Source organism: Excalfactoria chinensis, chromosome 7, assembly GCF_039878825.1.
Source record: "Excalfactoria chinensis isolate bCotChi1 chromosome 7, bCotChi1.hap2, whole genome shotgun sequence".
Classification (NCBI taxonomy): Eukaryota; Metazoa; Chordata; class Aves; order Galliformes; family Phasianidae; genus Excalfactoria; species Excalfactoria chinensis.
The window spans coordinates 1445935-1472206 of NC_092831.1; the positions used below are offsets into that span (position 1 = coordinate 1445935).

At 44.3% G+C, this 26272-nt stretch overlaps 1 protein-coding gene across 2 annotated transcripts in view; it reads right to left on the bottom strand.

Annotated features, from left to right (window-relative positions):
• Positions 1-312: 312 nt before the first annotated feature.
• Positions 313-26272, bottom strand: part of TNFAIP6 (TNF alpha induced protein 6) — a 35433-nt gene continuing 9473 nt past the window's right edge. The window contains exons 2-8 of one of the 2 annotated variants that reach the window (XM_072341176.1): positions 13435-13597; positions 11749-11860; positions 6714-6851; positions 5456-5617; positions 3804-4032; positions 2418-2458; positions 313-1336 (exon numbers count right to left, since the gene is read on the bottom strand). In XM_072341176.1, coding sequence (XP_072197277.1) covers positions 1173-1336; positions 2418-2458; positions 3804-4032; positions 5456-5617; positions 6714-6851; positions 11749-11860; positions 13435-13518 — 930 coding nt within the window. In that variant the 5' untranslated portion in view covers positions 13519-13597 and the 3' untranslated portion in view covers positions 313-1172. Of the gene's footprint in view, positions 1337-2417; positions 2459-3803; positions 4033-5455; positions 5618-6713; positions 6852-11748; positions 11861-13434; positions 13598-26272 lie in introns of those variants that run through there. The other variant, XM_072341177.1, reaches the window with a different exon arrangement.

Genomic DNA, 26272 nt, shown 5'->3' on the forward strand with positions numbered 1-26272 from the left:
GGGTGCTCGGCTCTGACTGAAAACTGCCGCTGTTTCTCCGGTCCCGCGGAACCCTCCCCGCACCCACCCGCAGTTCCTTGCGCTTTGAATCCCCGGGGGCTGCGCGCTGTCGTTTCGTCGCGGTTTCCCCGTTCGTTTCCCTGCTCTGAGCTGCCGCTCTCATTGCCCCCCACGGTCAAGCAATAGGAGCTCGAAGATGGAGTCAATTTAAACAACTGAGTTGAGATACCCTCAGTAATGAAACTAACCCATTGGAGGCTGTGGGTGAGGTTAAAACAGAGGTAGCTTTAATGCTGCTTCAGACCGCGGGATTTAAACCGAAGATGAGAACAATCGTGGCATAGTTTATCAATTCAAAGTAGCACAGTGTTCTTAAAGCCCGTGTAAACAACATACAGCATCGCAGGGCTGCCTTTCAAATGGATTTCTTGGCAGCAATTCCTTTTGATGCTCCATCTCACCAAGTCACCAGCTCCTCCATCTGGTCCTTCACCACGTGCAATGGGACAAGTGAAAGACTTGGCCACCTCTTCTCTGTGCATGAGGACGCCCCGGTCCAATGTGTTGAGTGTTTTCTGCTCCATCCCACAAGGAAATGGCTGCTATTGCCATGGATCCTCTGCTTTTCACACCACTTCACAACCTTCAGGCTCCAGGGGTGCCTGCCTTACATGGGTGGCTGCCAGGCCATCCACAGGGTGAATTCACGTGTCTTTAGAACAAGCAGACTCTAAAGGCCTCTTGAATTCAGGGCATTGAGTTAATAATAATAATAATAATAATAATAATAAAAACAACAGTCTAAAAAATAAATATGGGAAAACCAAGGAAATGAGGAGTTAAAAAAGAAACGAAACGTTGCTCACACACAAGAAGTTTGTTCAGGTGGTGTAAGAAGTGGGGGAAGGGGACACTCAATATACAGAAACAGTTCTGCAGCCTTTGGTACCAGTGAATTCTTCTTCTATTTTCTTGTTCTTTTTTTAAGGGACTTGTCACCTAAAAATCCATCTTATAATTTCTTTCCCGGTGTGCTTCCTTATCACCACTGATAGACAATAAAAAGTCAGAAAGAGATGAAGAAAATGACCGTATGTCCCTGTCTGGTCTGAAGAAACGGGTATCTGAATTGGGTTCTAGTGTTTCCCAGTGGGTGCCCCGTGCTGTGCTGCTCACATAATGCCAAACTTTCCTGATAAGAAGTTTGTTTTGCCTTGGGAGGTCGCGTTCTTTCCATCCCCTGCCTTGGAAGGCACATCCATCGTAACGTACCTAATTTGAAACCCACCAGCCGTCACTGAGGCATCAGACAGAAACTTCAGGGTCATAACGTTGCCTGGGACAAGACAAAGGAAAACAAAGGTTACGTTTTGGTTGCAGCACACCTGGGGCTTCCCGGGGTCTATGCAGCGAACTACCAGCTCTGCCTGCTTTAGAGCTGTAGGCCCCAGAGCAGTGCTGTTCCTTCAGCCCCACTGTCACACCAGTTGCTAAAGCTTTGACGAACACGGTGCTTTTTGCACAGCATTCCCTGTCCTTTATAAGGCTTTGTGCCAGCTGTGCGATGTCACACTGCTGCTCAGGGCACATCTGTGGGCTCCAGCCCATCCCAGTGCCTGTGCTACCCATGCTGCAGCCAGCAGCTGGCTCCTGTGAGCCAGGATATGGAGCCTGTGTCATCTGATGAAGTCAAAAGCTTCATTCATCGTTCTGTTTCTAAATAGCTTCATAGTTATCTGGCCATTAAGTTGTACCTCATCCAAAAGAAGTTTCCCCCTCACCTATTAGCAATAATGCTTTAAGTAGACCATGCTCAGAACTGCCATGGCTTACACTGGCTTTTCTTGACTGGTGTAGTCACCCAATTTAAGACACCAGGATGTGTGAAACAGCCACAGAACCACTAAGATCTATGGGTGACACGTCTCATTCCTTTAATTTTGTTTCATTTAAATCGTTCTGCTCATGTTAATGATCTCACTCTGTTGGAACTGATTTTTCCCTGGCTCTTGTCACTAATGGGAACTTGTCTATAATTTCTATAACCAGCTTTGGAACTGTTCCTGCAATCCTCACTCTTCAAATTAGCAAACGTGATGCAAGAAGATTGCATGCACAGCTGGGACTGGGTTACTGATGGCAGGTCTGCTTCATGAAGCTGCCTATGTGAAAGCTCCTTGGGTGTGCTACCACTGCAAGGCCAGCAGGCTGCTCCCTGCTCATTCTTCTGACCCACTTCTTTATTGATTTCATTTCAAAGTGACTGCATTGATGAAAGAGCATACGGGCACTTTGGAACAGCACCTTGGGTACAGAGCAGAGGTTGGGTCTTTGGTCATCTTACCTCTTTATAACTAGAAAGTAGGGATAAAAGTTGATTTGGGTTTTTTAAACCATAAGGAGTATAAATATGTTACCTGTGCTAATGATATCATCTGGCAACTCATCTCCACAAAACCTGGAACAGAAAGTATAAATAAAGTCACGACTGAAGGATACAGCAGCAATGCTCTGCTGTACAGGGACATCTCCTAATGAGGGGCACATATAAACAGGAGGGGGGATGGCTGTTTGTGAGGGTGGGCAGTGATAGGACAAGGGGGAGTGGTTTGAAACTGAGACAGGGGAGATTGAGGTTGGATCTTAGGAGGAAGTTTTTCACCCAGAGGGTGGTGATGCACTGGAACAGGTTGCCCAAGGAGGCTGTGGGTGCCCCATCCCTGCAGGCATTCAAGGCCAGGCTGGATGTGGCTCTGGGCAACCTGGGCTGCTGGTTGGTGACCTGCACACAGCAGGGGGTTGGAGCTGGATGAGCACTGTGGGCCTTTGCAACCCAGGCCATTCTGTGATTCCATGGTTCTATGATGGTGGCTCTCTGGATGTGCCCTCCTTTGGAGCATGGCTCCCAGGGCTGAGCTGGCTGCAGGCGCTCAGTGCATGCAGTTCCCTCCTGTATGCCAACCCCACCAACTTTAGGCTTTTTCTTTAGGGGAGGGAAAAATCTAGGAAACATTTTTTCAATATAAGAAGGAACTAAATGATGCAAAACAAGTAAAACGGCCATTTAACAAGGCCTTAAGGAAAAGAAGGCGGCTCAAAGCTAAGAAAGAACTCGGTCAAGGAAAACTACAATGATCTCTAACGCAGAAACAAATGGGCTATATCCTTGCTTTGCTCCACATGATCTGTAGGGAGGCTATGAAAAACTGCAGGGATTGGGAAGTGCTTTTATCACTTTGTTTTTACTTTTTCTCCTGGTAAAAATGAGGTGTTTATACGAAAAAGATGGCTGCTATGGCCAAGTACAAGAAAAGAGCTGACAAGAAAGAAAGAGAATTAAGGGAAGAGACAAACTCAACTGCAGGAGAAAGATGACACGTAACACCTGTTCTTTGGTTACAAAATATTTGACTTCTAAAGCAAATGGGAACTTAAATGTATTTCTAGTAACACTTTAACACCTCTTCTCAGTGCTTTCAATTAAAGAAAATGCAAAATGCTGTTTGAGCGCTCGGTCTTCCTGCAGAATCAGAGAGCATCACGATAGGCAGCTGGTTGCACAGTCTCACAGCTCTCTTCATGCAGTGTAACAAAGCAGAAAAGGGCAAAGCATGATTTTCTGAGGCTGTGTTAATAAAAGGGAGGCAAATTGCCAGGAAGGATAAGTCAGGTGCTATTGCTGCAAGTTACTAGCATGACAGGTGCTAATTGGACAACACGGTGCTTTTCTGAAGCAATATTCTGGATGGAAAGAAAAAAATGATGCAATCATTTGATTATTTGTGTATTGAAGCTGGAATTACCTGCCCACAAAACCGTTGATATCGTCATAGCTGTCATAGATTTCTAAGTAATCAGCCATGCAGGCAGTGTCGTCTTCAACATCAAACTCCAGAAACTGGAGGTGGATCCTCTGTCCGTATTTCACTCTGATATGCCAGTAGCAAATTTGGTCATTTTCATACTCGTTTGGGTAGCCTGGTGACTTAAAAACATGTTTTGAATCCGTGAAGACTCCACCACATTCTTTTCCTAAGAGAGAAATAAAAAACATCAGAGTCCAAGCATTCGCTTTGGATACGGCAATGATTTAATGCTTTCGGCCCTTCCATGCAGCAGAGCCATAGAAAATCACACAGGGACAGCCAGCGTGGCTGCATGCTCTGTAGATTTCAGTAGTCAGCATCCCCAACAAGTGTCAGTCATTCCTAGCTGTTGCTTTTTAGAAGTGACAGGCATGATCCCCGAATTCAGAGGAAGAGCTTCCTTTGTCTTTTGTGAACTTTGGGCAAGACTTCAGTGCTTTATGTAAAAGGCACTCGGGGTTTCTGACTGTGCTGAACTCTAAGCTTTGGGGCTGAACTTGCAAGTCACTCTGCCATCTGGCTTCATCTTTCTTCTTCAAAAACCTCTTTCAAGCATGTCTCGCACCAAAAACCACAAAAGAAAACCAAACTACCCCACCTGTAAAGGTCAGCGCTGCCATGCATTTCATTGTACCCCTGCTACTGGATGGAAGATGGAGGTGTGTTTCAGACAGGCAAGCAGTTCTGCAAGTTCCTCACATCATTAGCACCCCATGGAAGAGCAGAGGCTCCCTTCAGCCAGGGCTTTGCCCCCCAGGCTGCTCGCCTCCCACCTGCAGGCCAGACCACTGCCAGTCTGTGCAGCAGCTTGAATGCATCTCCTTCTAATGGGAGAGGCTCGGGCTGTCCTCTGAGTGCTGGCAGCTCTGGTTCCCCTTTGTCCTCTAACCAGACACAGCATTTGGAAAGTAACTACCTCTGGTCCCAGAGGGGAAGGCTGACAGAGGAGGGAGTTGGGCTGACATACATGCACTAATAATGAACGCAGTAGCCTAAGTATTCTCAGTGTGCTGAACATCTGTGTGTCCCCCACCCCACAGAGCTATTTGGTTAACAACTGCCCTGCTCATATAAACAAGCTCAAACCCCACAGGCACAAACAAAATGTGCACAGCTGTACAGACGTCACTGACAACTCCAGTTCCGGCTCTGCCAGCCATGGTAGAATGCACAGAGCAGGGAAGCCAAGCACAGAAAAAGGGGATTTTCTTCTTCTTATTGGTACCAGCTTGTCCCATCTTCCCAGCTACATGAAGTGACATCAAGATGAACTGGCACAGTGGCCATGTCAATACTTCAGCCATTGGAGCAGCGAATGGAGGTGAATGTGGACAAGTCCCACATCTGGTGAAGTCCTGCCAGTCATGATTAAACAGGAGGGGGAACGGCTGCTTGTGAGGGTGGGCAGTGATAGGACAAGGGGGAATGGTTTGAAACTGAGACAGGGCAGGTTTAGGTTGGATCTTAGGAGGAAGTTTTTCACTCAGAGGGTGGTGACGCACTGGAACAGGTTGCCCAAGGAGGCTGTGGATGCCCCATAGCACTCACAGCCTTAGGCCTGAGGAGCAAGGAGCTGCTTCTAAACGCACCATTGGGGTTGTAGCAGTAGGCATCCCATCTCTCGCTTCTGTTGAGACGAATCCCATAGTCCACAATCCCCGTTCTTCCAAAACCGCAGTTGGCTCCAGCTTTTACTATGGGGTAACCAACTCTGCCCTTGGCCATCCAGCCAGCAGAACACACATGGAAACCTGCATCAGGAAGGAAAAGTGGCATCAGTGGGATGAATCAATCCCAGTCAAGAAACCGCATTTTATTTGAGTCTTACTTGAGGTGATCGATGACTTAGATGTAATTGGCCTAATAAAGTTGAACTATGGGAAACAATAGTATTTAGTGTTGATAATTTTAAACACAGAATGTGAAGTTGCTTTGTGTTGTCCACACTATGATCAGTCATTCTCCATCTGAAAAGAAAAATCAAATGCAGTCTCTGGGGTAGCGAAATTTGAGTGTTGTACCAGCATTTGTGATCAAATTACACACAGGATGGGTTATGTAAGTGAATAAACCGTGTTCTTTGTTTCCCTTTTGAACTCATGCAAATGTTCTAAATCATATCTCATGAAACAATTTGCTGTATTAAGATCTGAGAGCGAATAAAATAGTACACATGGAGGATAGCTCAGGAAACAAAGCATGTACTTCAAATACTTTACATTTAAACACCTAAAATGCCTCAAGTATTTATTGCTAAACAAGTAGATCCTGTAAATGCACTTTGTGGCTGAGAACTTAAATACAATAGCCAAAGATTGCAGTGTTATTCACTGTCTGGTAGAGACCAATTCTGTGTTTTCACTGAGACAAACTGGAACATATTTGTGGTGTCCTCAGGCTCTGAGCTGCTCAGAAGAGACAAAAGTACCCTTTCTACATGTGTGCTGGTGCTGAGAGCCAGCTTCTGACTCAACGGCATGGCCTGCACATTTCTAGAGCTGAGGATATTTTCCATTGTTTTCCTGATTCGCTGAATGAATAATCATTCCTCATCAAGAATCAAAGAGAAATGCAGTTCACCCTGAGCTGGGACAACACATCTCAGCTGCTGAGAGGGAAATGGCACATCTCATCCCCCACTCAGCACTTGCAGGTGCTCCCCAGCAGCTCTGTAGGTGGCTCATGCTCTGTAACAGAGGTAGGAAACTGCACACAACCCGAGCAAACACCCAGGGAGTTTACAAGTCTCTCGGTCCCAGAGTTCATAACATTCATGGAAAAGTGAAGCCATTAAGAACGACTGACGTGAAAAGCAAACAGTTGTGATGTTTGTTTTTTTTTCCCAACCTATTTTTCTGGCTGCCTCCAGCTGCTGATAGGTGGCAAGGTGTCCTCCCTCGTATTCACAGACTGCTTTTGCTTCTGCATAGGTGAGCTGGTACTTCCCGGAGCGCGACTCCCGGTGGTACACCCCAGCTGCTCGTTCTGTGGGAACAACAACAAAGGATTTCAGCATCATGTCTCATCTGCCCACACTGTGGGATCCTTGAAGATCATAGAACCCTAGAGTGGTTGGGTCGGAAGGGACACCCCTGCCGTGGGCTGCCTGCCCCCCAGCTCAGGCTGCCCAAGGCCCATCCATGGCCCTGAGCACCTCCAGGGATGGGACACAGCAGCTCTGGGCAGTGTCAGGGCCTCACCGCCTCTGGGTGAAGGATTTCCCCTAACATCCAACCTGCATCTCCACTCTTTCAGTTTAAAACCATTCCTCCTTGTCCTGTCACTATCTGACCGTGTACAGAGTTGCTCTCCTCCTGCCCATAAGCTCCCGTCAAATGCTGGAAGGCTGCAATGATGTCTCCCCAGAGCCATCCCTTCTGCATGCTGAACCAGCCCAGCCTATCTTCATCAGAGTTCGGTTTTATTCAGAAGTCTTGAACAATAGAGCTAGTCAGAGCCTGGCAAGGTTCTGAAGAAGGGAAAGTCAGCAAATGCAGGGAAGGAGCCCCACGGGACGGCTCAGCCAGCAGTAGCTATGGGAACCATTGGCCCCTGTCGGCACGACCGCCCCGTGCATCCTATCGTTCTGGGCTGCTCTCACAGCATACTGTTGGATATAACTTTGGTGCTTTCCTAAGATGAATCACAGCTTTGTTTTCAGTCTCCAGAGAAGTGAAATCAGAGCTACTTGGATAGGAGAGAGGCAGAGAGAAATTAAAGGGAATGAAAACGGGAAATAAAAATATCTGAGCCTGTGTCGCAAAGGGCAGAACCAGAACAATTGCTGGCTGACATTTCTGCCGCACAGAAAATTAATACACTTTCTTCATCATCTTTTCTTCTTTGCTCCGGAGGTTCAACACGAAGCAGCTTTCCAGGGAAGCTCAGAACTTGTCAGGGCTGCGGCAGGTTCTGTAATGGTTTCTTGTTTCGCTTGCCTGACGCCATATGTATAGAAATCTGCCGCAGAACCAACAGGCGTGTTTAATCTGAACGGTTTAGATCCCTTTATATTTAGCCTACCGTGAGTGAAATGGCTGTCTGTAGCTATTGCTGCTCAAGGAGAATGAGAAAAGAAGCAAAACAAGAAGCTTTTTTTGTGGTAGTTCTTGGTGCCATGGGAAAATAAAGAACGTTCTCTACTAGCGACAGGCTGCAGTTTTGGCTAGCTCGGGATATTTTTAAGCACAAACATGGTCACCACTGAATTGTGGTTAGCAATGGTCAGATCCCCTTCGTAGAGACAGTGATGTCTGGCAGTGCTGCAGTCCCTGGCCTGGTGCCTGGGGAAGTCAGTTGGTGCTGACAGGAGGCTCGGCAGGCTGAGCTGCTTCCTGCAGCATCACGGGGAGCATCTCTGGCATGGGCATGGGATGACATGATCTGGGGAGAAACCTTTCTAAGTCCAGTCCCAGTGCAAGGAAGAGTCAAAATACCTAACAGCTGAGGGATCATAGAACCATAGAACAGAATGGGTTGAAAAGGACCACAGTGATCATCTGTTTTCAACCCCCTGCTATGTGCAGGGTCACCAACCAGCAGACCAGGATGCTCAGAGACACATCCAGCCTGGCCCTGAATGCCTGCAGGGATGGGGCAATGGTATGTTATTTCTTAAAATATATATATTTAAATTAAAAAGTTCTTTGTAGGAGGTTTCATTTTTCATTCACTAATAGGCTGTTGTGTCTAACCTGATAAGCCCGGGCACTCACAGCAGCACCCACAGTGCCTGGGTGTGTGGTGGGATCCTGCTGGGAGCGATCACCCATCTCTTTGCTGCTCCTCTGGAACAAGATAATAGCAGCCTTTGGGAAGATGGACCACACACGTGTGCTCCACCAAGTCCTGACAGCTGCTGCTGGCTCAGTGTGTCACAGTTTAATCTGACAGCATTAACTAATGGTATATCCTAATTAACTGCTCAGATCTCTAAGGCATTTTTTCCTCTCTCTGTTAATTATATTAGGGTATGCGCATAAAGATAAGCTACATCAGCAAAACCACACCTAGGTCAAAGCATTGTACTTATTAACACCTCTAAAACACTAATTAAATATATGTACATCACACATTGTATGCATGTACTTATCTACACAAAGGCAGATCTGAATATACACACACACAATTATTAGTCTTCATGGGAACAATCTCATGACGGTAGAGATAAGCACATAAGCATGAGCTTACCCTAAATGTGCACTGGTGTGCCTGGGCCTCAGCTGGGCATCTCCCCAGTGGGTTGGGACTCTATTGGATATTGGGAAACATCTGTTCCCCAAAGAGCAGTCAGGCATTGCACAGCTGCCAGGGAGTGGGGGATCACCATCCCAGGGGTGTCCCAGAGCTGTGGATGTGGCACTGAGGGATGTGGGCAGTGGGCATGGGGGGTGGGGATCTTATCGGTCTTTTCCGACCTTAATGATACTCTGATTCTCCAACTCTGACTGAAGGCTGCTGTCCTTGACTTGTCTGAAATCTCTCCCTGTTTAGCACAGAATCTCCAGCCCGTCTCGCTCTTTATTTGCCTGAAAACCCGTTTATTGGGAGTGTTCTATCCAGTCATTTTTTCTTCTTTGCTTCTTACACAAAAGATCACAGGTCACGCTGCTGATGGGACCTGTTTCTTCCAGCTCACATTTCTTAGAGGCTCTCCCTGAGGTCCAGAAGCAGCAGGATTTGGCAAGGACAGTGACCCACAGCAGTTGGTAAGAATAAACCACAGCCAACCTCTGCTGCACAAACACAGCAAGTATAGGACTTGGCCAAGTAACGTGCCCTCAATATGCATGAAACTGCTAAGATGAAAGCAAAATATTTACCTTTAAGTGGAGGACAGCCATGTAGTCTGTGGCACAAGGTGATGCTCAGAGCACTCCATAGAATGGGGCAGGTTTGGCCCCTGAACATCCCCAGTACCATCTGCAAATGGGGTGAAACTATGGATACGGGGAGGGGAAGAGCTGCCCTTGGAAACCTGCTTGCTGGTACTTGAATGAGTGTATGAGCACAACTGAACATGAGCGCTCCAACCCCCTCATCAGTTTACACTAAGTTTTGGCTATAGCACACTTGTTTCAAAAATGAGCAACAATAAAACCCCGTGCGCACCAGAAAGACATTAGCAGGGCGGCAATGCAATCAGCTCCAGCAGGACTCCGTGTTTACTGAGAAAACAAAGGATCTTTTGTAACACAGAGGAAAAAAAGGTACAGCACGTGAGCAGCTGGAGGCTAACCTTTGCAGAAGATTTGACATCTGTGTTACTGGTTTGTTGAGGAGAGGCGAAATGGAAAACTCCCTCGTTTTTGCTCCAGTCTCAATTATGCCTTATCAGCAAAGGAGATAAGCAGGGCTCAGATGCCACTGCACATTCCTAAGTTCTGTTTAGCAGGAGGTTCTTGCTGTAACGCTCGTCTGCAGTTAGCATGAGATTGAGGTTACTGGTCTTGTAGCAAGTTGTCAGTTTTAACTCTTAGCCTTTATTTTTATTTACTCTCAGTGTGAATGCTGAGCTGCAGCCATACAATGTCTTAGCATTCATTCCTGGTAACTCTCTATTCCTTCATTTTAAAGATTTAGAACACGCTCTCTTCTGATTGACTTCACTTCCTACCAGGTAAAACTACTTAGTTGATGGCTGTTATCACCAATTTATGTTGCAGAAGCCCCTGCCATCCACACCCAGGATGACACTGGTTGCAGCAGTCACTTAGATAAGCCAGTATTTGCAAATAAAGCACCCAGGATCCACTCTGGCCATGACTGCAAGAGGAATGGTGTGTGCTGAACTCTTCCCTGTGCCCAGCCTAGGATGCAAGCTTTGCTTCTTCCACAGAGCAGCATTAGAAAAGCAGCTCCTCTGTAAGCTGCTGAGCTGCCCTCACCCACCTGAGCACCTTCAGCAGCTGTGGGACACAGCGGGCACGTTTCAAGTTCAGAAGGAGAGGGAGATCATTAAAAACGTACAGCCATGTGGGAAACCATATCGATGGCTTCTCCTTCGTGTCCCCTTTAGTTTACATGGCCCTCTGAGCAGAGACTGGAGCCACGTGGTTGCCGCACCAGCTATGAATGTGGCTCAGTCCCACGTGAAACATCTGAGCGCACAGAAACAAGGACTGCCTGCAGGAATTCCCTAAATCCTTAAAGAAATATGCAGCACCCCAGACAGGATGGAAGAGTTTGTAGACATCTGTCTATCAAGCAGAGCACAGAGTGCATATATTTGTTTTGGCACATTTGATGGGACTGTATTTTGAATATGTTTTTCTATTGTGCTGGATAATTATGAAGCCTATAAAAAAACCACCCAATTCCAAGAGCCATTTCAACTCAGTTGAGATGTAAGAAACTATTCCCACAGCTTTTTCTGCAGTCCTTCTGGAATCTCCTCTCCACTGTTTAATGATGTGAACAGACCAATGGCCAAAACATATACATTTCTCCACTTCCCTGGAAACCTAGGAAATATATTGATATTATTTCCAGGCCATTTAGTTTCATATGGAGAACCCCAGGCATTTGAAATATGTTCATGCAGAAAATAATTCATTCGTTTGGCATAAGTTTCTTTTCATACACATTTTCCCTCATTAGAAGCAAACTACTATTTAACACCCTTTTCGCTTCACCTCATGCTCTAGGAAAACATACTCCGTAACTATTTCTTCCTGCATTTCAGAGCAACAATAAAACCAGCAAGCCCTTAAGTACAAAACTTACAGTCGTTACTTATTTAACGCGATGACCGATTTTAATGCAGGATTTTGCTTACATGAACTCCTGGCTCCCTTTTGTACTGCTAAGTGTTTATCTTTATACTGTTCCACAAACACAGGGACTCTGGCAATAAAACATTTGTGATTAAATTATTTCTTACCTAGCCAAATAGAGTTATGCAGCACTCCATCCTTGAATCCCCACGCTTGAGCTTCGTCCCACAGCAGGGCAGAGAAGAAAATTAGTGCAATCATCTCTTCCGAACTGTTAGGCTGTAAATATTCCCTGTTAAAACACTCAGGGTAACCTCCGCTAGCAGCTGGCTAGATCCTATTGGAACATCTGGTAGCCAGATCTTAAATAGTGCTTTCAGCTGTGAGGTCAGCAAGCCTGCTCCAATTGTGCTTGCTGTAGTATTATTGCACAATTAAATGTGATGTCTGCAGTCATCCATGTGACTCACTTTTGGCTCTCCTCATTCCCAGTGTGTCCAAGAAACCATTCTACCCCAAACTACTGCAGCACACATGAATGCTTTTCGAGCCAAAGTCTGTTCATTCTTCAGCACTCAGCCTTCGAATTCCACAGAACAATAAAACTAATAACTATTCTATCCGCTCCCAGTGTTTCCAGTCACACCATTTATAGGACCGAAGAGAATCTCACATATTGATCTTCATTTAAACATTATTTAGTTATTTCTTTATTTTGCACGTATTATATGGATTTAATTTCACAGCGCCCTGATCACTTTAAAAAGATGCCAGGGGAATACGTTTTATTGGATATTTGAATCAGTTCCCCAACGTGGAATCTGTAATTGCAAGTTAAACTCCCAGATCAGCATAAAATAATAAGCGTCAAAAACAGATGCTCTTTGTTCTGCAAGTGGGAAATAAAACTAAAATCTTCCCCTTCGAACCACGGTTTAAAAACTGATTCATAGCCTGACAGCCGTCTGCCTGTGTTCCCTTCTGGCCAGACATGAATAGTGCAGCTGCTCCTGGTGGATGAGTGGGAGAGCAGAAAGATAAGTGTATGGAAAATGGTCTGGTGCCTCACAGCCCTGAGCAGCCATTGGAGGACTCTGCTCTCCAGAGCTGGTAAAACTCCTAACTTGGGAGTCGGGAGCTGTAGAAAAGGATGTGCTCATCATGGCCATGAGCACGATCAAGTTAAAATAAATGAAAAGCAGAAATCAAAAGGAAAGGGTGGGGGACCCTGTGCCTACTCAAAAATATTTGTACATGGATGACTGTTATGCCGAAGAGGAAGATACTTTTCATCACTCTGATGTTAACGTAAAGAAATGAATACTCATCTGAACTGCACGCACACACACACACACACATATATTCCTCCCACCTACATCTGGCAGACGCTCAAGGGGAGAGCTGTGGGGGGAGCTGAGGGAGAGCCCTTCTTCCACCTAAACACCAACATCTAGACTTGTCACTCTTCAGCACTTACTGATGAGAGCAAACAAGTGCTTCTATTAAAAACAGCGGTCAGGCATTGGAACAGGCCTCCCAGGGAAGTGGGAGGAAGAGCCCCATCTCTGGAAGGTGTTCAAGAGCCGTGGGGATGTGGTACTGAGGAACATGGGCAGTGGGTGTGCTGGGGGAGGGCCGGGCTTGGGGATCCTGGGGGTCTTTTCCAACCTTAATGATTCTGAGATTCTACGACTTCATCTACATGTCCATTCCTGTTGTGCACTCCTATGCCTAATCCATTTGAGTTTGAACCCTCAGCGTGGGTTCTTCCAGATTTAATGTGCAATAGGAAAGTAAGCTGATAGCTGTCTGTTTTCTAACCATTGATATCAAAGTAGTATATCCAAAGTTACCTGGATATGAATTGTGAAGATGGCTGTATAGGGTGCTGGTGAATGGAGGAGACAGTGCTGAGCATGTTGCTCTGGAATATCCATTTCTCATTAACTGAAGGAGACTGGCTCCGTGTCTTCGCTTATTTGCAACCGTGATGTATTCCTGGTATCTTCTGGGGACCTGGGAGTGATAAAGAGGCACAAGGGAAGGAAACAAAACCAAAGGAAAATGAAAATTCAACAGCAATTTCCCACATTGCTAATCTAAACAAATTGCTGAATCAGATAAAGAGAATCCTTAGACCGGTGCTAGGATTTCTCCTTCTGAAAGAAATATGATGTGGATGTCTTTTTCTGCCCTGGCCACCTTTCGTCTCTGCTATCCCATTCAGATTCCTCTGGATGATGCTGCAACGTGAGCTCATAGCTTAATGACCCTCTATCAAAGCCAGATGTCTCTGCCGCAGGCAGCTCTGTTCCGGCCAGCAGTGCCAATCCCACACGACCACAGAAATCTGTTAATAGTGAGTAACTTGTAAAAGCAAGGGGTACAGACCAGCTTGGAGATGATTTGCAATAGACTAGCATGGTGAAATCCTTGATGAAGACACTTATGCAATAATCAATTAAAAATATGTATAGTTTTAATTCAAGTTAACTATTAATGGTGAAAAGCCTCAGTTACTAAAAACAACTTGGAAATTAAAGGGCATAAAGTGACAAACAGTTCTGGCAGTGAGAGAGTCTAAAGCATCTATTTTGACTGATACAAGCTCTAATGTTTGAATGAGTGCACCCCCCTGGAGGAGCCAGGCTATCTGCTAATGAGTCCAAAGCAACACAACGGCTTACAAATCTTAGGATCACAGCACTGAGGCTGGAAGGCACCACAAGAAGCCAAGAATTTCGAAGTCAGAATTCAGATGTCCATTGCAACATCCTCAAATGAAAGAACCCCAGTGGTGTTGGAAGGGAACAGATGCTCTGCAGGGTTCAGTACGTGTTTCATAGTGATGAGTAATTGGGCATGGGGAATATGTTGTACCTGAGGAAACAGCCTAAAGTTTGCCATCATGTTGTGCTAACGTTAAGCATACACTCCAGATCCAGCCTATGTGTAAGTCTGTGCACCTCACATTGTCAGTAAAGTACATCTGGCTCCCAAGTGAGCTGCAAAGGAAAGTTTTCATCTGCAAATCCTAGCAGACCCTCTCACCAACAAAAAGAGATTCCACAGCTGTACGTGGGCACTTCCAGGCATTCATCTGACAGTGTTTTCTTAAGCTTTCTTCCAAGATTTCCACATTTAAATATATCCCAGACAAATCTCATATAAATCTGGGTGTTGGGGGGGCAGGGAGGGGGATCCTTCCTTAACTCTTTCCTTGCATACGTATGTGAAGAAATACTGCTTGAAAGTTATTCTATGGTTTCTGCTGGTGTATGAAGCGAAGATCTAACTTGGTAGTTCCCAAGCTGTGGTCTGAAACCCACTGTGGTACAAAGCTGACTGCAGTGAAATGGAGACAAAACAATCCTGTGGTGTAATGGAGGAGCTGCTGGGGATGGAGGAATTTAGAAAGCAAAGGACCAGTTAATGTATGTGGGTCACAACTCTCTTTTGCATTGATTTAAATATTAAGCGTGTAGACTTCTTCATTTTCCTCCTGTTTTATACAAGCAGTGAAAATATTTGGAGCTTTCGTTCTCTAAGCTCTTTAAGATCTATTAGTGGTATAGAATATATTGCAATTACATTGTTTAGAGGTTCGAGAATGCCATCGTGAATGCTATATTTAAATGGAAAGGCGCGCAGTAAGAGCCTGTTAACTGGGAGGTCTTCTGTTAGAAACCAGAATCTCCATGAGAAAAACATTACTTGGTGGAATGTGCAGGAAAAAGGAGTATAGGGATAAAGACAGTGAAAAATGAAAGTTAACTTCTCCTTACAGGAAAAAACTGGAGGAGCTGGTGTAAAAGGGGGGCAGGATGACAGCGCTGACTGAATTCATATGGTGGGAAACCTGAGTGTGGAAGAAGAGCTATTTAACCTACAGAAAGGAAAAGGTCAGCTCAACAACAGCACCATCCCTTACTATAGCTTAAACACAGGCTGAAGGGCTGAACTCAGATTTGAACCATATGAGCGGACAACTTGTAGAACAATCAAACTACTTATGCTGAACAAACACCTAATTCATCCTGAGATGATGCTCGAGCCCTTGCAACTAACGCCCTTTGAAGGAAGCCCACTTCCAGTTCTATCTTGCTTATATCTCACTTGGTACATATTTTAAAATCTTTCTTAAAACTCTTTTTATCTTAATGAGCTGAGCCGTGGAGCTACAAGCGGAAGGATTAGCCCGCCCTCAAGGAACTCCATGGAGACCATAAGAGCCATTGGATCCCAAGTATCTGCCACACAGCTCAGACAATCACAACTATTCCTGACAGATACAAGTGTAGTCTGCTCTTCTGAGCCTCCAGTGGTGGCAGTTCCACAGCCCCCTGCTGCTTACCCCTCCATACACCTTTCTTAACAAAACATCATCCCCTAACAAGAGTCTTTCCTACTGCAGTTGTAGCCTATGACTTCTTTTTGCTCCAGCAGACAGAAGGAACAGATCCCGTACTGCTTCTCTGCAGCAGGAAAGTTATGTTATGTCTGTTACCACATCTCACTTCCTTACAAATAAACAGGCTGCTCTTTTCATCTCTCCTGGAGCCACACTTCCTAGACACTCAGCCATCCCTGTTTCTCTCTCCTGCCCCCTTTCCAGGTGGCTTGCATCCTCCGTGAGGTGTCACGCCAGAACTGAACAGAGTTCTCCTGCAAAAGGCTCCATGCAATCTCACAGTGATAGTCCAGATGATGTTTTGGTTTGTGCGGAATGCCAGTTTGACATTCGCTGTCAGAGAAATGTCATTTACAAGTAACCGGGTTTCAAATCATAAGTCAGATTTTAAATGGCATACTTAAGATAGCTATTACATTAAACTGCTTTATGGATGAAAACAAATCCAAAACAAGAGAACCCAATGGGATCTGGGGGATCTACCTCAATATACTCAGCTACTTCTCCAGTCTCTCTTCTCCTGAATGCTTTCTGCATTAGCAGAAGCTGCCAAGTGTTACAGAAATGGAGGGCTGTGGAACAGCAATGATGAAAGCCTTACATTTTTTGTTTTGAATTACCGAGGAATTCACTTTCCAATGAATTTACAGAAGATGTTTTCCAAGTTGTCACACATTTACTGAGCTAGCAGAAAAGACAAAAGGAAATTCGAACCCAATTTCATAACTTTTCCTGTCCTCTACAAGCTTCAGATGATGCCATTTAGGAGAATTTTATAATGAGAACTTATTTGGCCAATGATTTTACTCTTTACTGTCACGGTGTTAATGTTTGAGAGAGCATTGTGTCTTATTACCAAATACTTTAGGACTCTCCTTTGTTTCTTAGTCACACAACAGTGCCCATTCAATCACAACCTCCCAGGAAGTGAGAATCAACCCTTGTGCATAATGATGCCATAGATTCAAACAGTAAAATAATACAAAGCAAACAAAACCCTCATGTGAAAGCAGAACAAACAAAAAACATTTGGGATTATTAAGAGCAGGTGGTAAGAAAGTAAAACAGATTCACTTACAAAAAACTCCAAGTTGAAATATTTGTTAGCTGAAGTCCTACAATGACAGTAATTCTAAATACAAAAGTTGGACCTATAAAAACCAAAAATATACACAGACACAACATTTACGAGTGCCTCGTGGATATTCTTTCATGTTTACAGTTTAGAACTACAGTAATATATGAAAAAACCCACATGTTCCAAAAACACGCACGTAGAAGCAGTTTTTAGAACACGACACTGAAGAATGGGTGCCATGGCAGGAATACTCCAAAATAACCTATGTTTCTCAACCAATGGTGGTGCTATTACAGGGACATTTTCTTGTCTGCTGGGAAGCTGAACTTGCTGCAGCATGCAGAGGAAGCTCTGGAGAAGCTCCCAGCATGGACCACAGAGCTCTGTGCCGTGCTGCTGCAGCTGGGATGCTGAAGTCACACACACAGGTTTCACCCCATCAATTAACCATTCGTGCTGGGCTGACAGCAGGCTGAGCTCAGTCACCAAGAGGAACGTAAAGATGCACAAACACATACATAGAGATTCTATTTAAAAGGTTATGTGCTTCTTTTTGGTAAACCTGTCCATAAGAATGTTAGCATCTGTCAAGCTTACACGAATCGCCTTGTATTCACAAAGCAATTAAGTTTAGAAATGTTATATATTACTTATTTTTACACTGATGAAAATAACTTTGGTGTCAAATCTGTGGTGCCTTTTTAACCACATGGAGATAATTACTGCAAGAAAGACTGTGTGTCCAAAAGATTTGAGGAAATAAACATTCCTGTAAGCTTACATGCTCTAAAATGAGGCCTTCTAAGAAACCCTTTCATGTGTGCCATGTAGACATGCTGACTTATGGGGCAGTGTGCCATGTAGACATTCTGACTTATGGGGCAGTGAATAAGTTACAGTGAATAACTACTTCCACAGAAAGCAAAAAATGCTTTCCCTTTCTTACAGTATGTGTATCTACATGAACTGCCTGACTATTCACTGTTGTGGCACCGGGAGATGAATGATCTCCACCCCAGTGCACAGAGGCAGGCATGCAATCTTCAGAAGCAAAACACTCCCTTGAGTGGAGGCAGGATTGCTCATGGATGTCCTGCCAGGTACCCAAATAGTTTGAAAAACTGACCTTGTAAGTGGTCATCAAAACCTGTCCTGCTCCATGCTCCCAATGCTTTGTTTCCAACCAATATTCATCGCAGGCAAATTAAAGAAGGGAATGATCAGACCATGCTAACGTTCAAAAAGCCATCAGCCTGCTTTGCAATATAAAAGATGAGGTCTGCTCTATATACATACATTTTCTTTCCAGCAACATCCTGGCTTTGATTGGGCTTTGATCCCCAGCAGCTGACATGGGGCAGTGTTTTGGATTCAGGAGAAAAACCACGTTGATAACACACCCACGGTTCAGTTGTCTCAGGGCAGTGCTTGTGCTCAGTCAAGGACTCCTCAGCCTCTATTCGCTCGCTGCCCCGATTCCTCCCTCAAACACTTTTCTTTCCAGTCATCTCACCTCATCTTGTGTGCTATGTCAGATTTATAACTGAATACAGGCATCTTCCATCAGAATGCCCTTTGCTAAGGACTGCATCCATCCCAGATACTGGCACGGTACAGCAGAATCCTCCCTTGCCCTCAGTCTCCTTGTAGCTCAAGGGCAGTGCCTCCAAACCCATAAAAGCTGCCCATGAACATCAATCTGCTTTGCAGTATTGTGAGAAATTCCTTCCTGAAACTCACAGAGATGAGCACGGTGATAACAAACCCGGTGCATTAGTCTCAGTAGTCATTGCTTAAGACGTCCCTTTATGCCAATAATACTCATTTCCTACCACACTGCATATTCATTCTCTCCTCCTCCCTCCTGCTGATTCAGCTTCGGAGGAAATCAAATTTATGTCTTTTCCCAATTCTGTGGTCACTCCATGGCTTTATCAGCTGTTTTCTGTTTCCTTTTCTTCCATTCCATATCATGCACTAGATCTCCGTCACGCATTTTCTAGTCTTCTGTAAAGAGTTAGGCAATGGATTTGCTTACATGGGGCCACAATTCACGCTCTGTGATTTGGAGACAAACAAGCCACTGTCTCTCATGTATGCAGCTCCCTGGAGGTCTTCCAGCAATGCACAGATGTAGCACTTGGAAACATGGTATAGTGAGCATAGTGGTGATGGACTGATGGTTGGACTCGATCTTGGAGGTCTGTGAATTCCATGATTACAGCATTCCACAAAATGCCAACTAATATTCTTGGTAGGGTGTCACAATCCTGGAAATGCCCAGTTGCACAAGTGGTGTTATAATATATAGACATGGTGATATAATGGGGAGGGTTGGTTCCCCTGCATCTGAGGTTACAGTGTTTGTAGGCTTTTCTCCAGGTAGTTACTGACAACCACCACCATCTCTATTCAGGGACTGGCTACTAGCAGTCTAGTCTTACCAAAGTGGCAATCCCCAGCTTTTGATGTGCAATACTACTGACTAAGTTCTTTGCTGTGGATAGCATCATACTTTCCTCTTCCAATCACCCAGTGGTTCCACTCTTGCTTTATTTATTTCCCTTGGCTGTGAACCACTGTCTCCTTCCCAGGTTATATGGACGTATGTGTTACGGAGTTGCTATTAGTCTTTTATTTTTATGAAGGTACAATTTCTTTGCTCTCTTCCTCATTGTGAAAGAAAACGAGCCCTCTTGTCCCACACCAGCATTTTTCCACTAAGTCATTTTTACATGACTGTAATCTTAAACTCGTCCTACTCGTGTTCATGAAGGTGCCCTTTTGTTTTGTTCACAGACTTGGCAGAATGTGATTGACCAGATTTTGTTTACATAATATTTATTTTTCCTTGTTTTTCAAGCTCTGACTTTGCTTCTCTTCCTCTGCCAGCTTTCAGCTTTGGCCCTTCTTTCACACCATCAGAATACCTCCTTATAAATAACAAACCAAATAGGCAAAGCAATCCTTTTCAAGAGGGATTAACTCAATTGTATGACTACATCGACGAGCTGCATTTTTGTTCAACCAATATCACACATGTGTCAAAACTGGATAAATGTAAACCACTTAATTGCTGTCAAATGTTTTTGGTCAGAGGCACCAGTGGTCTTACAGCTGCTGCTTTCTGTTTATTTAGAATGCAGTTGATTGATATTCATTTGTTTGTTACCTTGCTAAGAAAGAACTGACAAGGCAGCAAGTACAAAAACAGGGATATAAATGGAACACAAAAACATCTCGCCATTTGAAGGTGAAAGGGTAGAAAGGGAGTTCTTGTTGATCTCAGGAACAAGTAGTGTGCAAGGCTCCTTCCCTCACTGAAAGGGGTCCTATTTGTTACCTGAGCCTTCTCCTTTTCTATCATTTCCAGATCCGTGCTGCCCTCCATGTGGCAAACATTCAGCTTTCAGTCGTCAGTTGTTTGCAGAACAGCTTCAGAAATCTTATAGGAAAGCCAGCTTGACTTGAGCAGAATACGTGAAGAGCTGCCCAGTGTAAGCAGGGGGAGAAGGACTGGCTGTCATTCCAGAATTCCTGCAATGTCCTCTCTGAATATTCACAGCTGCAATGAATAAAAAATCAATATCCCTAATACAGAACCGCAATGCATCTGTAGTGCTGAATGAATCATCTTTCCAAAAAGCCAGAATGACACATATCTTACCCAAACTTCCCTGAATGTTGAGTGTCCCACACTTTGATGTGATTCTTACTGCCTGCACTTGTGCTGCTTAGCTAATTACTGAGAAGCCTTTGTGCAGAGGTCCAACCAAAGCAGTAAAGCACACAAACATCCCAACTACTGGCCAAGCCAAAGAAGAAAAGTTAGAAAAAAAAATACCTTTTTCTGTTTCTTTAAAATAAAGTGATTAAAAAATAAAATCAAAACAGACGAATTTGGGGTCGATATTATAATTGTGTTTGAAGTATTTCGTTTCCTTTCAAGTTTTCAATGCCTTCATTACAAAATATGACTATTTTCTGATACATCTGAAATGAAAAGTAAAATGCACTCAGTCTGAAGGCACTGAATATTTTGACCCCGATGTATTTCCTTACTCTGCACAACTGTCTTTTGCCTACGTTTGTTAACAGTTTTCTCCTCCCTAAAATGGCCATCAAGTTCTCCGGGGGCAAATAATCAAAGTAGACATTGATACATGCACACGCTGTACTCTAAGGCTGCCTTCAGCTGCAAATAACATCACACTGGACATTGTCAATGTTGACTTAGCGTGTAACGATGATGACATGTCAGATCTGAGAAAGGGTATCAGGGAACACATGCCGCTCATTCAAAAGCTGGGCACAGCAAAACACCTTCAGCCAGAATCAGCAGCAGAACAACAGTGCTAAGAAAAATACCCTCCAAAGATGAGACAAAGCCCTCAGAGTTAGCAGCGCTGTTTGGAAGTGAGCTGGTTTAGCAGCTGTTGTGTCTTTACCTTCAGAAGATCTCTTTATGTGCACAAGCATGGGAAGAAATGGCCATAGGAGTTCATCCAGAACAACTAAACCCATGGTAATTTAAACAAAAAAAAAGAAACAAAAAGAACAAAACACCCCTGAAATCTTTTCTATATTCCCTGGAGGACCTGTCTGCGGAAATGTCTTTGTGGAGAAGGTAAGAGGGATTTCCACAGAATAGGAGACAGCCGTCAGTCAGTGCTTGGCTTCACACCGCTCCTTCCAACAAAAAGGAGAGATGAAAATGAATTACATGCAAATATCTATTCGGTATTCTGCAACCCAGGCTCTGCCAAAAGGCTTCAGGATGGAGCAGAAGTTGGAAAGAGAAGCTGCATTCTCTAAAGATGTGAGCTTTCCATTTTCACTCCATTTTCCCAGTCAGGTTAGGTTTGTTAAAGCTCATGGAAGCTAATACTTAAACACTGTTCTGTGATTTAATAAATCCTAGGGCTTGTCTACACTAGGGATTGACATGAACTGACCAAACCAGCACCATCAATAACCATATAACTAACCCAATGCAGTCAGTTCCCATTAACAGTTTTTCAGGCAGTGACCTCGGTTCAGCATTTTGAGCTCTGAGCTTTCCCAGTAATATCACCACAGAATGGCTTGTGTTCGACCTTGCAGAGCACAGAGCTCCAGCTGGCGTTACCTTACTTCCCTGAGATACCCACTAAATAAGGAGTCACCACACTTTCACTTACAAACATCTACTTCTTAACTTAGCCCAGCTGTACCACGGCTTTCTATTTAAGTTGGAATCTTGCATGCTTTTACACTCAGTGTTTCTTTCATGACACATGGTAAGTATTACATACTCTTTGGAAATGAAAGATGGGAGAAATCTCACAATCTCTTTCAAAAAGCATTTCCAGAGACTAAGGCACTTAGGTAAGCATTCCCCCCCAGATTTCCTAGACAGAGCATTCAGTGGAGGCATGAAGAAATCCTGCTGACTACAGAATCTGGCAAGAAACAGAAAACATCCTTGTTCCATATGGGCAACTTCAAATATCTGTCATTTGCACCCCAGAAATGCCATGCCCTTGAGCACAGCCTTTGCTATGGCCACAGCTCAGTCCATACCTGCTCACACCTGGGACCATGGAGGCAGTGGTTTTTATTCCTAAGGAATATAACCGACCCATTTCTAGCCATCTACTACAGAGGAGAGAAATGAGACTGAGACTGACAACAAGGACTTCTCCTTCTACTGTTCCTTCCCTCTCACCTATGACCTCTCAGTACAAAATGGCCTGCGTGCTGGAATTTATTCTGCTTATATAAACCAGTAATCCACACTGAAGCACTAACAACATTATCTGAAAGAAGCATTTCATTAACATGCAGTGATTTACAGCCCGAGAACCGGCATGTGATTCAAGCGTAGCAACGTGCATCTTAGATGATTTCTTCTTCATTGTTTGCCTTCAAGCAGTCATGCTGGGACTATTTACTAAACCACTGTATTGCCTCATAGTACTGTGCTCTGGGACACACATCTTAGAGAAGCTGAAACATTCCCAAGTCTGTTTGGACACATACCAGAATCCTTCCTGTAAAGGATGTAGATTGGTATGAAGTATTTATTTCCCAACTTGGTGTTGGATTCTGACTTATACTTCTGTAAGAGAAAGATATTTGACAGCTGAAGTTGCTGGATGTTCATTTTGAGGTATATATCTCTCTCTTGCCTTGTTAGTTAAAAAGACTGAAAAAAGCAACAATATTTGTAATGCCCTAAATGTGGGCCTCTTGAAACAAAATCTGGAACCTCCTCTATGGCCCCAAGGCTCTGTGTACTACATCAGGGAATTATGCTGTATTTAGATGAGTTCTTTAAGCCATGTTGCACTGGCAGAACCACTGAAATAAGCCCCACTGAGCCTACTGACTCTGTTTCATGCCACCCCCTAGTGGGATGTCACACTGCTTTTTGGACGTAAGATAAAGTGGATGAAAGTCAGCTAAAACCCAGCTTCTGTCAGGGTTTTTAAGCTGGTTCATTTCCCACTCTAAATAGTCACTTGGTCACATAAACACTCAGGTCAGGGGAAAATGAATGGCAAGAGTATATGGGGCAGCTTCTTCTGAGACACAGTCATCCATGGGTCCTTGTTGTCTCTTTGACACCAACATTGGAGAGCTGTAGGCTATGAGACCTCAGCAGTGACGTTAGAACTGTCAGCACACTGCATAAAAGATCACCTACAGCTACCAAGAATACACTATAAGATTTAGATCTGCTCCTCTCCAGGCCCTGGCACTGGACTAAGGACAGATAGGAGGCATCTCTGTTTGACCAGGGTTTGTTGGTTGGTTGTAGGTTGTCATCTTCCCCTTAAGGCAGCCTGGCTTGTTTTGAAGGCAGCTTGTTTTGAAAGGGAGCACCAAACACACTGGATAGCTGTAGAATATGGTTCCATCAAAATACCCAAGATCCATCAAAGCACCATTGCAACACCTCAGTGGCTTCTTAATATTAAGCTAAAGAATCCCAGAACTGCCAGCACTGAGACACCACTAGACCTGTCTAGAGAACAAGGTTGTTTTGTATCCAGGTTCAAGGGTCAGGCACTGAGCAAGGTTTTCATGATCACAGCTATGAACTAAGCACTTAATTCTATTTACCTCCTTCTTCGGATCTATTCTGACTTGAAAAGAACCCAAATACTCTCCCTCTGAAGATAAGGCCATCAGATTCTTACCATACTGAGGCATGGTCAACTTGTTTAGGTACGAATTAAAAACAGCCTTATGGCTGTAACCGCTCTTCCAGCTTAATCTGGGTATTTCCTGCTATAGCTGAGTTCCAATACTGTGCTGCTAGAAGGATCGGGGTTCTCTTCTGAAGTTTCCAGTTCACATTTCTAGGTTTATCAGGAGCTTTTTCAGATTCCTAAAGAACAAGTTTGGTATCAATGCAGTTTGCTCACAGAAATCCCAAGAGTCTTAAAGCTTCTTGTACTCTATACTATGTTGTACTCCTTGATATTCCCCTTTAACTGGATTCTTCAGAGTTATGAAATCAACGCTTTTCCCATTACATTGATTCATACGTGGTTAACACTGAATTCATAGAAAATCAGCTAACAAACAAACTCGAAGTCAACTCCAGAGTTAAGGGACTTGCTCCAGTTCAGCATCTCCTTCCCAAAACAAGCACAAACACACTGTTCAGTGCAAATCCCAAAGCAGGCCATGTAAACAGATTGGCTTTGCTGCATTCCCTGGAGTTTAAGAGAAAGGAGGCTCTTTCAGATCCGTGGTGACTTCCCATCATGATTATGGTTACTGGAGAACAGCCTGCCACCCTGACATTTAATTCTGAAATCTGATGTACTTAGGTCATAACATCACCACCTCCTCCTCCTCCCTGGCTACTCCAGATAAACCTCTCCCTTTTACTCATCTCATTAGTAACCAACATTGTGTTTACAAAGCAATAGTAAACAGTTATCCATTGTCAAGGCAGAAAAATAATTACAAGAAAAAATAATACAGGGTCACAGTTTCACCCACTGATCAGATAAGAGCATTTGAAACTGTGACAATAATTTCCCTATGGGTAGAGCTCCTACTGAATTCGGTGGCACAAGGTGACCGCTGTTCCAGCAGAGTGCAACTCAGTGCTGTCTGAACGGCCAGTAAAAGCAAAAGATCTGAGATCTGAAGGCTTCCTCAAGGCCAACCAACTTCTCAGTCTGCTATACAGATATTCCTGCTTCCTCCTGAACGCGTAATCCCACATCTGCTAAGCAACAATGTCGTGTTCTAATTCTTTATCCATCGATTTGGCGTAAGTTGAAATTCTGAAAACTAATGAACTTCAGCAGTCAGTGCCAACTGACTGCTAACCATGCAAACTATTCCGGCCAATGAACACAAGCCTGGTTGCAGCTTTGAGGGTACCATTCAAAAGGTTATTTGGCTCAGCCTTCAAGGAATCTTGACATGCTTTTTCCTGCATTTTTTTGGCCCAGGACACAGACATTCCCCAGATTTTGTTCATGACTGCATCTCATCTGCTATGTGTATCTCAATGGACATTAACTGTCTTGAACTCCATCGGTGTCTGACTGCCTGGCTACAGTCTTGGACGCAGTCTGCTCCTGAATCCAAGAGCTGCTGCTGAAAGACAATTGCAGTTCTCTTTTCTTTCACTTCTCCATGTTTAACACACACACTCCGCACCTTCCACCTGACAGCTCCCACCATGAGTTCAGCCCGTCCCACCGACATCATGTGCAGAATGAAGTCAGTTGTACGCCTCTCTCAGGATCCACATGAGATCCTTTCCTTTAGATACTATGTAAAGAAGGATCGCTCAGGAAAGAAAGCCTTCTATAGTCCCTGTAAGAGAGGAGACAGAGCTTTCTTTACTTCAAATTTGTAATCATGTAAATCTACCCCATTCTACTTTATTTATCTTTTACCTTAATAAGATACTCCGTGAGGTCGTTTTAGAGAATGAGTGCCCACTGGCTAAGACAGTGAACATCTGCTAAGATAATTCACAGCAGCCCACATTTTCTGGCTTCTCAAAGCTGATTTCCATGTGTGCTGAAGCTCTCCTCTACCCAATGCTGTGCAAGAACAGTTAGAATCACAGAACTGTTAAGATTGGAAAAGTCCAACCCACCCCACATAGTTGGCTTGGTTATAGACTATCCATCTTTGTTGCCCCGTTCCAAAAGCATCAGTCACTGAGCACTTCTATGCCCAT